The sequence below is a fragment of the Coffea eugenioides genome, chromosome 9 (genome assembly GCF_003713205.1).
Source record: "Coffea eugenioides isolate CCC68of chromosome 9, Ceug_1.0, whole genome shotgun sequence".
NCBI classification, from domain to species: domain Eukaryota; kingdom Viridiplantae; phylum Streptophyta; class Magnoliopsida; order Gentianales; family Rubiaceae; genus Coffea; species Coffea eugenioides.
In genome coordinates, this window is record NC_040043.1 from 6,669,815 (window position 1) to 6,683,089 (window position 13,275).

Consider the following 13,275-nt stretch of genomic DNA (forward strand, 5'->3'; position numbering starts at 1 on the left):
TATAAAAAATGGTAGCTAGTGCTACTAAATCACGACTCAATCAATCAAAGATATCAATCTTGTCAATTTAGATGTGTCAACCCTCAATTAAGTATTACTGCTTCATTAAGGAAAAGATGCAACATAATCTAATCTTTAAGTAAACATCATGTCCCCAACCCCAAAGTAAAACGAGGCTTTTCACAAATTGAATATGACTAGTTTCATCAAGAATTGTGTCTGGAATGCACATTATTTACATCTTATTTACACTCACTGACTTGCTTGCATCATCAATATATTTTTTAATCATTTTTTATCTCATATACATCACATCAAAAAAATGCTGCAGTATTTTTTCACAAAATTATCTCAAATAATTTACTATCCAAACACAGTACTATTTTTTGCTTATTACGGTTCATTTTATCATAAAAATGGTAGCTAGTACTACTAAATCAATCTAATGTATAAATCAAGTGTAGTATCTGTTCTTATCTAAGAAATAAATCGAGTCAATTTAGAGTTCATGTCAATCCTCAATTAAGTACTATGTGATGTAAATGCTATATATATATATATACACACACACAGAGGGGCTCTGATTCACAATCATTGAATCCTCAATTAGCCTCTTGGCTAACAGCCGAAAGCTTTTCACTTTGTAATACTCACATCCTACTAAAGATAATCAAATCTTGAATTCTTGATAAAGACACAACTATTCTCTCCTTTCTCCGTTGTCTCTAAAGTCCACCACTTTATATAGTGTGAACCCCAGAGATCAGAATAGAACTAGAAGCATCAGATCATATCCTCAGGACGACATCATCCATCCGCATTAAAACTCATATTCGTCTCCGCCGTTTCAACCTCACTTTTTTCATTCGATCCAAATGGCCTTTTCACTCCCATCATCACAGCCACAGCTATCACCACCGCAGCCACCGCCACCACAACCACTACTACCAGAACCAACCATCACCATCACCACCACAATCACCCCCACCCCACTGAATCAAGAAGCACAAGAAGACAAAACCGAATTCATGCACAAAAGCACAAACAACAGACGTTACATACAGCTGCTAGCCATCAACTACTTCTGTCTCTTTGTTGGCTCCGTTTCATCAGCACTCCTCTCCAAATTCTACTTCAACCACAAGGGCGGAAGCCGGTGGGTTTCCACATGGGTTCAGTCCGCCGGCTTTCCGCTGCTCCTCCTCCCCATTTACCTCCCCTATTACCTCTTCAAATGCACGGACAGACGGCCCTTTTCCCGGTTCACGCCGAAACTTTTGTCACTGTCCGTAATCATTGGATTTCTGTTGGGCATCAACAACTTACTTTTCTCGTGGGGAAATTCATATCTACCCGTCTCAACCTCTTCCTTGCTTCTCTCCTCCCAGCTTGCCTTCACTCTCATTCTCGCCGTAATCATCGTAAAACAGAAGATCACCTTCTGTAACCTTAACTGCGTCGTCCTTTTAACTCTGAGTTCAGTTCTGTTAGCCCTCGGATCAAAGCATGACAAAGCACAAGGTTTAACCAAAGCAAAATATTTCATAGGGTTCTTTTCAACCATCGGGGCCGGGCTATTATTCGCTCTTTATTTACCAGTAATGGAGAAAATTTATCGACAAGTTTACTGCTACGCTATGGTGATGGAAATGCAAATGATTATGGAAATCGCGGCGACGGCTCTGGCAACGATAGGGATGGCGGCTGATGGGGGATTTTCCGAAATGAAAAATGAGAGTTTTAAGGTTTTTGATCTGGGGCCGAGAGCTTACTGGCTGACGGTGTCTTTTAACATTGTAACGTGGCAGTTGTGTTTCATGGGGACGGCGGGGATGGTGTTCTTGACAACGTCGTTGACAGGGGGGATTTGCATGACTGCCCTTTTGTCCATGAATGTTTTGGGGGGTGTTTTGGTGTACCGGGATCAGTTTAGTGGGATGAAAGCTGTATCTACATTGATGTGTGTTTGGGCGTTTTCATCCTATGTGTACGGGATGTATATGAAGATGGAGGAAGAGAAGGAAAGGGTGAGAGAGAATGAGAAGATTTGTGGTCATCATCATCATCGTCATCATCATGATCATAATGATGATAATCATCATCAAGGGTTCTTGGAGATGGCTGAGATTGTTTCGCAGGGCGGCTGATGGGAATCATGGGATGATGAGTAGTAATGATTTTCTTGTAGCTAGGCAGTGTTGTATTGAAGGCTCTAGACTTAAGTGCATGTAATTATCATGGAGAAAAATGTTAGTGGTAAATGACAGTACCATTAATTACTCAAGCCTAGAAGAGCAACTATTGTATCTAGTCTTTGCAGTTTGAGACGTGGTACAATTATTATCCTTTGATCAGTAAATGTTGCAATTAGTAGATTATTGCTATTTATCTTCTCATCATTTGATCAGAACTAGTTCTTCTTCATTCCAAAGAAATTTAAAGAATGAATGAGTAGAAATGTTCAATCGAACTTCTAATTTCGAACCATTTACTGCAACCTTGGAGATTTCGAGTATTGCAACTTTAATAAGGCTGCATAATAAACTGTACTTTTCTTTCCATCATACTGAACTGATATATGCAATTGTTGAATAATATTAGTACTACACACATGTAGACATATGTGTATATAACAATTCAATTCAATGTACTTGTACTATCTAAGTATTTAGAAACAAAAAATGCAGGATAATCAAGTACAAAGCCGCCCCTCGAGGTCAGCTCAGTCGGTGAATCCTCGGGGGTATTTCTCGTGGAGCGCGGTTCGAGTCTGGCTTCACATATCGCCTGGGTGCTCTTGGGGGGCGGGGTACTCCAGGTCCAGGGAGATAAGTCTGGCAAAACTGGGATACTTCCTGGGTTGACAAAAAAAAAAGAAAGTACAAAGTCAATTGCGTATGTTTGTTGGTGTATCATTTGAAGATAACTTCAACATTTTAAAGGGTGAAAAAATAACTTTAAATATCTAATCTATAGTTAAGATTGTAATGACTATGTCATAAATTTGCAGTTGAATCTCGGCAGCTTGTTCATTACATGGACAGCTTTTGATGCAATTCATCTTATGTGACACGTCTATGTACATCTGATTTAAGAATTGAACCCCACAACCGCAAAGAAAAAGAAAGAAGAAAATTGCCATTTAAAAGGCCAGTTTTGCATAAAATGCAAAGTTTTTGTAATTAGTGATAATAGGAATGGGAAGTTGACTTTTTTACAGGGAAAAAAAATGGCACAAATGATATAGTACATTTGTGTGTGAACCTACGTATCCTCGAAAATTTTGATCCATTTGTTTATGAACATACTGAGAGGACTTTTGATCAATTTTGCTATTAGTAGAGCATAGATCTAATGGAAATCTTGCAAAGCTTTCTTTAATAAAGCGCTGAGCTCTTTAATGCCTTTAATTTATTGAATCCAGCACATCTTGATTGGAATAAGCAACTTGTATTTGTTGAATCGTAATTATATGTGTCTTCTTTTATCTTTACTTTCACTTTTGTCAGTGTGTTATGAGATTGCATAGATCACCTTCCACAAATGCACAACCACTTCTCTCAGTTAAAAAAATCAGATTAATTTTTTATGCACCAACATACATACAGTGTAATGATTTTTTTACACTAGTAGCTATGGATGTATGAGATATGTGCGTGACTTGAATTTCGAATTTGAATTCATATTGTGTAATATGATTTAAGCCTGTTAGTGTTAAAAAAAATTTGTGTACGCTGACAATTTATAAAAACTATACCCTACAAAATTATGCTTTCGCCAACTCGGTTTGAAAACTTTAACCTCTAGTTCCAAGTACATTAGGCTCCATGAATTTTAGTGTAACAATTTTAGTTTGCATGTGAGAGTGAAGACAATTTTTTGTTGGAAACAATTCTTGGTAGTTAGCAGTGTAGGTAATGCATCACTAATGTACTTTTTGGGTCAACACATGAGTAATGCTTAGATTTACACTAGTCGTGATTGTAAAACCAATCATACTTATGCAGTTAATTTTAATTTGACTTTCACAGCACAAAGAAGCCATTTGAATTTCCTTTTATCTCAAGAAGTTAGCATAATTATAAAGTGTGTAAACAAGCACTAAACAAAAAATTAAGGTGAAGAGTCCTCCCATTACTTAATTAATTAGCATTAGCTTTTTCCACCTTCACCTGCCCCCAACTAAAGAAGGGACAAAAATAAAAAGAAAAAGAAAAAAGGTTCAAAATGATGCTCTCCCAAATCGACATAAAATTGTTCTGTGCCGGTTCAAAACATCCCACAAGTCAAAGGAATGAAGATTCGACCGTCTTTATTGAGAAATGTTTCTTTCCAATTTTTTTCTAGTCCAAGGGAAAAGAAAATGAATTGGTATAACTGTACCATTTTTTGGTCAGTTTAGTTGAAAAAAGGTGGACAATGAAAATGATATACAGTTAGGCTGATAATATGAGCTTTCTTTAATATGATTCAAGTCATGCATTGACTGACATAAAGGTTTGGTAAAACTTGACATTTATTGGCTTAATTAGCTGCTAGTGATTTTCGTGGATCTAATCTAACATGTGAATTTGGTTGTTCCCTCTCTAAAAAGTTGAAACTTAATTAATAACAAGCCTAACTAATCGACAAAAATAAAGTGATTTTTCCCTCAACTTTTCATGACAAATATATAAATCCACAGATCTATACATCTATATATTAATTTCGTCTCCAAACTTCAATGATTAATTAACAATAACTTGGATATTATTGACAAAATTAACAAGGACATAGAATCTAATTATGTTTCTCTAATTAAGCATCGAGGAAGGAAGAGAGAGAGAGACGAGACAAGCGAAGGTTGAACACAGCATAATTTATGAGCACAAGTCAATCTTATTTAGCTAATCTTTATCTTGTCAGGAGCAAAAAGTATGATTAGGCACTTGTTGATTTGTTAATTTGAAAAATGGAGAAGAAAACTCCTCAAATAATTATCAATCTAAACAGTGCTAATTAATTATGGAACAAGACAGCATGATAGGTACTTAAGACCAACAGTTCTATTCTTAATTCCACTTTAACCACTCTAATCATTTTATAAGGAATTTCTACAACAATTGCCATCATAAATGTTTTCTTCTACAATAGCTACACAAGAGAAATAGACCCAACAATAGGAATATACCAATACCTATTTTACCGTCTTTGTAGACAAACCACTTGTGATATGTTTGCAGAAATGCTTATCCTTTTCCTTTCCTTTTCTGCATGCAAAACAAAGTCATATGTAGTACTACTTCCACCACAATAAACAATAACATAAGTTTAGAAAGAGGGTTTTTTTTTTTACCTTTTTTCCTTTCTACAATAGGGTTTCTATCAACTTCCACCCAAACAAATGAATGATGGTTGAGCTAAGCCGCCAGTAACATGGATTATGGGGAGTGATTGCCTTGTCGATTTCATAGATGTCTTTTTGAAGTGAGAACTCACATCTCCAAAAATCATACTTTTGTTTCTCATAGGCTTTAAATAACTTTTCAATACGAGCGGTCGGCCAAATAAGAAAGTCCCAGAAACTAAAAGACATAATTATTAGTGCAAAGATTTAGATGAAAGCACAATCATTTGAGCTAGAAAAGCTTTTAGTTATAGTGGCTAACCCAACATTTTGTTTTTATTGAAATTTCCAATTAGTCCCACTTTGTACTTCTCCCTCGAGCAAAACAAATTTGGATCATGCACCTATCAATGGAATTATCTCTTCATCAAAGTATTGAAATTTAATCTTCAATCAGCAGTGGAAGAATTAATTGGGTTCTAAGTATATATGGTGCCTGTGGAACTAAAAAAATCTTTTGTGCTACTCCATAATATATAGCTACTACTATATACGAGAGTCATGTGTTTAATTATTTTAGAATTATTTTTTTATTGCTTGTCAATGAGAAGAACTATCCAATGACCAATATTACGTACAAATTAACTACAGAAATTATAACTAAAGGATGCTCGTGGATGTTGTGATATAAAAACTCAGCCCTACAAAATTTATTTATTTTGCATGTAGGGTCGTCTAAAAAGTGAATCTTAAGATTTGACATGTCTAAGAACAATAGCAAATAAATTGATTATTTCCATAAAAAAAAAAAAAGAGCTTGTATACATCATAGTGCACTAGCTTATAAGTTAATAGGGTTTGGATTAATCACTGCACACACAGGTTATCAAACCACTATAAGATGAGCCAGTGATCTTTTCTGGCTTTCAATATTATACCCTATATATCTTTCCTCAATTCCTATCTTGGGTGTTGAGGTTTTTGTGTGGGAGCAGTAGATCGAAGAGTGGGCATGCTATGTTCTTTAATGATGACTGAAGAAAGCAATTAAGACCAATAACATCCAAAAGATTAAACTTAGTGCACATTGATTTATTAACGTTCAAATTTCAATCAACAATTGTGGCGTATATTTATGTGGTACCCCTTTTTCCCTATTTGAGTTCTCTCTTTTATTTCCTTTTACATATTGCTTTTTCTGCATTAAAGGGATTCCTTTTGAATTACATGCCCTTCTTGTGATCATTGTGTTCACGATCTCAATGCCTAGCCAAAAGGAAAAATAATTACACATTATAGCTAAAGACTCAGTCTCGATCGTGTGCAATATTACCTTTAGGAAAGACTTGTTATAGCAATTTTGTATCATGCCACATATTAAAGAAATCCCTTGAAGCCTTATTCAGTCATGATCATATGCAAAAGTTTTGTGTATCATCGGATGAAATTGCTTCAAACTGATTGTAGATAGAGCATAAATTGTTGATGAATAGAGATGCTCAATTACAATCTCAAGGAATAGCTATATGTTTCATTGGGGGAAATAGCTTTTCTATGAAATGTTTTTTTTTAACTAGAAAGTGGAACAAATTTAGCTATTCCTCGTGGCACAAGGATACAACTTTCCAACCGAAAAAGAGCAAACGAGAAATAATGGATAGGGTTTAATCATTATCGGAGCCACTACAGGCACTTAGACATCTACATATGAACCTTCTCATGACCATCAGAAAATTGACATCCACATATATATATATATAACCAGATACTCATAGTCAACTGATTATATAACCAGAAAATTGACATCCACTACTGTGGGTAGATTCGACTTGATAATTAATCTGATCACACTATTAAATGTATAATATGGTGCTCATATCTCCCGTAATAGGGGTTTTATTTATCTTGTATCTGATATAACCAGATTTTCCATACGGAAATTTTTTGGAGACCTGAACTAAAGAGGGGGAAAAAAACCCAGATTTTTCATATACTTCAAGGACAGAAAAAAGTGTAAATATTCAAAAAACACTACAAGTTTGGCGTTGCAAGCATTCAACTATGTGACTAAGTGGAATTAAACTATTAAGTATCTGAACGTTGTACGTGAGATAAAAAAAGGTGGTTGAAAATTGCGTTTATAATGCAAATTGAATAATATTTGACTTTTTTTTTTCTTTTTTAACAAGTCATGCTAACCAAATGGAAATGGTCATAAACTGAACAAAGAAATCATTTGACAGAAAACTACACATATCGGAAGAAAAACACTTCTGAAAATGCAGCTTCATGCAGTTGCAGGAGTGTAGATGGTGCTTATGAAATCTGAATATCGACCGGCAAACAATTTTGGCGTGTGGACGTAGCTCCAAAAAAGAATGGTGGCATGAGTTTGTATGTACATTTGAAAGCAGAATATAGACAACCTTCCTATTAAAGATAGCAAGTGCAGCTAAGCAGTACCCTATTCGTCCCGAGAGGTCCTTTCCCTAACAAGATGCTACTAACCTTTCTTGGGGGTTTCAACTAGTTTTCAATGCCCAGTTGGCCACCTAAATAAAGAATGGATGCTGTAGTTTTTTGGCCAGGAATTGCTTCCAAATACAATTCTCTCTTGAAATTTGGCTTCTCATTATTCATTAATTCCCACTTTATAGTTTATGCTCCAAGATTGTGGAGACAAAAACCGTGGGTATGCTTGCAGCAGCTTTGTTGAAAAATTGTAAAGGATGAAGAAAAAAGTAGGAATTATGCATTTGCTGCTTTCATATCTGGTGATATTCTATACACGTTTTGGCAGGTATCCCTCCTCCTCCCAAAAAAAGGGTTTTTTTTTTTGAGATATCATATACTACTTTTAGCTGTGTGGACTTGACAAAAAGATTCTTAAGTATGATCTCGAGTGCTCAAATTCGCTAGTTTAAATTAAAAAGACAATAAGTATATGTATGAAAATAATTTTAGGTGCTTAAGGGGATTAAATGTATTGGATTAGAATGCTCATTTTAAATTTTTATTATTATTTTGTATAGGATCTCATATACCATGCATGAACTTATTCTGACAAAAGAGATTATTTGAAAAAAAAAAAAAGAAAAAAAAGAGTCATAGGAGCATTAATTTTTGACACGAAAAAATCATAGTAATCATGGGCCTGGAAAAGGTCAATTGGGTCTTGATTGTCTGTTGGATCTTTAACAGCCCAGAAAACAATTCCACACGAAGGCCGACATCTGAGCCCAAGAGCTGTAAGACGTTTGGGATGTGTCAACTGAGAAAGATGTTGGGAATTAGAAATGACACAGCTATGCAATCTTGTTGAAACTAGGCTGACGTATAACAATCAATGCAGTTTTTTTTTTTTTTTGGCCTTAAATAGGTTATTTCTTTTAAATTTTCTAATTATTAGTTTTCTCCACAAAAAAAAAGGCTAATCACTAATTTTTCAGCCCCATTTGGGGTTGCGGCGCTTTTGGTTAAAAAGTACTTTTAGGTGCTAAAACTACTTTTAAAGTGTTTGGTGAACATCATCCCGCAAAATTAGGAGTAGAGCTTTTGGTATTAAAAGTACTTTTAGCAAAAACTCAAATTTGGTGCTTTTAGAGTAACTTTTGTGATTTAAAAAATAAGACATCAAATTTAATTATCTTATCCTATATTATGAACCAAATAAAAAGATAAGCAATTTTAAAAATTTTCAAATTACACATTATCCAATATAATAAATACTTATTGAATTATGTCTCCAAATAATATATTTAAAAGCACTTAAATAGTTAAAAAGTACTTTTATTAAAAACTGTATTTAGAGAAGTATTTTTCAATAAGTTACCGCAATCTCAAATGGGCCTTCATCTTTTTAATTCTCCTATTTCATAGAATAAGATCAATGTAGCTCTACAAAAACTCTTCAAACGGCAATCATCTTCTATAGCAACTATGGAACTCCCATATGCCGTCTACCTTTTACATCCTAGAAAAAGTTGAGAAGGTGTATATTGGCAAATAGTCTCACACATTCTTGCTAAAATAGTGTGGATATTCATGTTAAAATAGTATACCCAAAATTGAAATTCAATATACCTCTGCCATATCATTCAATAACTTAAACTTCTAAAAAAAATTATCCAAAGACTGATATCATATCCAATGTGAATTGATACTCATGAGTGTTATATATATATATACCTTTTGTAAACCTAATCTTCTTGAACCTATTTAGTTTAAGTAGTGCTACATTTACGTTGTTTTCAATTAAGAAAAAAGAGTCTTTATAGCAAAGCCAAGTGCAACAGAAAAAAGTTGCTCCCTCGGGCTCAGCAGCCTTGTTGAAGAAGAGTTGTGGCAAACATGACTCAAAATAAAGATCCGAATTCTGAACAAGAAGAAGATATCTTAAGAAGAGGGCAGAAGAAATTTAAACGGCAATTTGCAGGGGAGCTAGTGGCAAATTGCAATACATATGCCGATGGGGAGAGTGATCCAATGGATGTCATATGCAAAGCCTCAATCCAGGAACAAGGTTCTGGGGGGGAGGGGAAGTCATTCTTGAAAACACTCAAAGGAGGGAAGTCATCAGGGGAGTTCTACGATGGGGAAGGAGAAGATGTGGATTTTGATGTGGATCCACAATTTTTGGATCTTGATTTGAAGAAAGATGATGAAATCAGGGAATCAAAATTTCCTAGAGTTGATTCCAAGCAGGAAGAAATCCTAAAATTCTAGAGGCCATGGAGGAGGAGTCTTCTAATTAAAGTTTTAGGGCGACGAGTAGGCTTTAAAGTGTTAAAAAACTGGTTGAGGGAAGTGTGGGCGTTGCAAGAAGATTTCAAATTACTAGATCTGGAGAATGGATTCTTCCTTTCCCGTTTCAGGAACAAAGCCGGTTACCAGCGAGTGCTAGAAGAGAGGCCATGGACAGTACAAAGGGCACTATATAACTATTAGCAAATGGAGACCCGGATTTCAACCAACGAATGCAGACATCAAAACCACGTTAGTATGGGTTAGACTTCCTGGCTTACTAGTTGAGTATTATGGTGAGACATTCTTATTACGGATAGGTAATGCGCTTGGAAAAGCTATAAAGGTGGACCATCAGACCATATCTACTACAAGAGGCAAATATGCGTGGCTGTACGTAGAAGTAGACTTGAAGCAGGCACTAGTGCCATTTGTCTATGTAGACAGAGAGCTCCAGGTAGTGGAGTATAAGAGGCTAGAAGCAATTTGTTTTGAATGCAGTAGATATGGACACGTAGCAATTAACTGTCACAGGGAAAAGGAGGATTCTGGTGAAACCTCGGAGGAGAGAAGGAGGGAAAGAGAAAAGAAGGAGCAGGAAGCAGAAAGCAAGTCTTACGAGCAATGGATGGTAGCAAACAAGAGTAGGCCAAGAGTTGACAACAGGTTTAAGATGGGGACAGCCCAGCCGATACCAGGTGCAAACTATCAACAGGAAGTACAACCGCATGATGAATTTAACGGGGACCTAAATAGGAAGGGAAAGAGTCCAACAGAGGACGTGGGACCAAATATAGTGGCATTGGCAAATGTGCAAGGGAATATAGGTTCCAGATTTGGAGTGCTTAACGAAATAGTAGAGGAGGACATCAACCAAGATGGAATGGATTCAAGGGAACAACTTAAGGAGAAGCTTATCAATGTGCCAAGCCCTTCGCATGGAATAGTTTTCAAGCGTGTCAAGAAGAATGTTGGAGGAGTGAAAGGAAAGGATAACCAGCCTAACTGTTCTGGTAAAAAGATGCATAGCGGTCAGCAAACTATCATGAAGGTTAGGCTCCAAAAAATTAGCAAAGCACTTGCTCCCCAAAAGGCTGCATTTTTGAAGAAAGGAGAAGAACCCACCAAAGGGAGTCTGAAAGTAGGAGACATTTCGAGGGAGCATCAACTTCTCAACCGCGTGTAATACTAAGGGATCCAATGGAGTACGAAGATATACTTGACCGATCGGGAGAAGTAGAGAGAGACACATGAGTAGAGGATGTAGATCTGGGAGACCTTTCAAAAGATTCATTAGAAGAAGAGATGTAGGATTCATTTGAAAGAGTTAGCGCCTCCATATCGTTACTGGAAGAAGCAATAAACTTGGGTAGTGAAAGCCAAGAAGCAGGGGCAGAAGACGTTGGGATGGGATAGGCTAAGCAAGCCGACGGAGAGGAGGGATACCAAGTCAATTAATAATTGTTATGGTTAGTTTAAAAATCTTGACTTGAAACTACAGGGGAGCAGCAAATCGACAGTTTTGGAGGAATCTGAAAGACTTGCATCTTTAGCATAGACATGAGATTTTAGTTCTGATGGAAACTAGAACACGTAGTGAGAAGGTTGAAAGGATACTGAGCAGTTTCAGTTATGATAGGAAAAATTGTGTGGAAGCAGAGGGTTTCTCTGGGGGCATATGGATGTTTTGGAGTAGCTTTGAAGTAGAAATAAAGATTTTGAGTACCAACTGACAGTTTATACTTGCAGTGGTAAAGTGTAACTCTGGACAGGAGTGGCTATTATCCACAGTGTATGCCTCACCAGAAGAAAAAAGCTACGTAAAGAACTATGAAAATATTTTAAGTTAATAGGGTCTCGGATTAAATTTCCATGGCTCATTATTGGAGATCTTAATGAAGTGGTGAGTGCATAGGAAAAAAGAGATGGACGGCTGTTCAAGAGAAAGCATGAAAACAGTCCCATAGATTGCATCCGTAGTTAGGAATTAATTGACCTGGGGTTCAGTGGCCCAACTTTGACATGGAATAACCTCAGGGGAGGAGGGGCAAGGGTAAAGAAGAGACTAGATAGAGGCACATGTAATGACACGTGGAGAACTCTTTTTCCAGAAGCAGCTGTCACATACCTTACCTGAGTGCATTCGGATCACCATCTTCTGTTACTAGAGTTGGATGTTAGAGGAAATGGAAGAAAAGAGCATAAATCTTTTCGATTTGAATTGGCCTGGATAAACCACGAAGGGTTCATGAAGGAAGTAGAACAAACCTGGAGGAAGAATGAGGACTTATTGAAAAGTCTGGACACATTTGTTGAAAGGCTCAGGAAATGGAATAAGAAAGTATTCAGAAATATTTTTCAGTAGAAAAGGAGATGTTTGGCGAGATTAGGCGGCATTCAACGAGCACTGGAGCGAAGGGATTCATTTTATCTGGAGAAGTTGGAGACGGAACTAGTGAGGGAAAACAACGAAATACTAGAACAGGAGGAAATATTTTGGTATCAAAGTCTTGCATTACCTAGCTGAAGTGTAGGGACAAGAATACTAGATTTTTTCACTTGTTTGCTATTATTAAAAGGAATAAAGGTACAATACTCAGTTTGAAAGATAGGGAAGGCACATGACAAAACGATAAAGAGCATTGTGGTGGATCATTTTAAGGAGCTTTATAGTAAGGAGAGTGACCCTATGTTGTGTACTGGATGGGTGAATGGTTTTAAAATTATCTCTAATAGGCAGAAGAGTGTTTTATTACATACAGTGAGTGAACAAGAAGTAGAGAGGACCTTATTTCATATGAAGGGATGCAAAGCACTATGACCAGATGGCGTATGCGCGGCCTTCTACCAAAGATGTTGGCTATAAGTTGGAACTTCTTTAGTGCGATGGGTCTAGGATGTTTCAGTAAAAAGGAGTTACCAACAGGGGTGAATATCACACTCATTTCTCTTATACCAAAGGTGAAAAACCCTGAAACAGTGGCCCATTTGAGACCAATATCTCTTTGTAATGTGGACTACAAAATAGTGTCAAAGATTATTGTTGAAAGATTGAGGCACTTACTTAAGGAGCTGGTGGGGCCGAAACATGCCAGCTTCATTCCTGGGCGTCAAACGAGTGATAATATCATCGCCCAAGAGCTTTTGCACACAATGAGGAGGATGCGCGGGAGGAAAGAGGCCATGATTGTTAAGGTGGATTTGGA

The 13,275-nt window shown here is 36.6% G+C and overlaps 1 protein-coding gene across 1 annotated transcript; it reads left to right on the top strand.

Annotated features, from left to right (window-relative positions):
• The first annotated feature begins 875 nt into the window (after nucleotides 1-875).
• LOC113782073 (probable purine permease 4) lies at nucleotides 876-2,190 on the top strand. Its single transcript, XM_027327984.1, has one exon. The coding sequence runs from the start codon at nucleotides 876-878 to the stop codon at nucleotides 2,145-2,147; it is 1,272 nt and encodes a 423-aa protein (XP_027183785.1). The 3' UTR covers nucleotides 2,148-2,190.
• The last annotated feature ends 11,085 nt before the right edge of the window (nucleotides 2,191-13,275 follow it).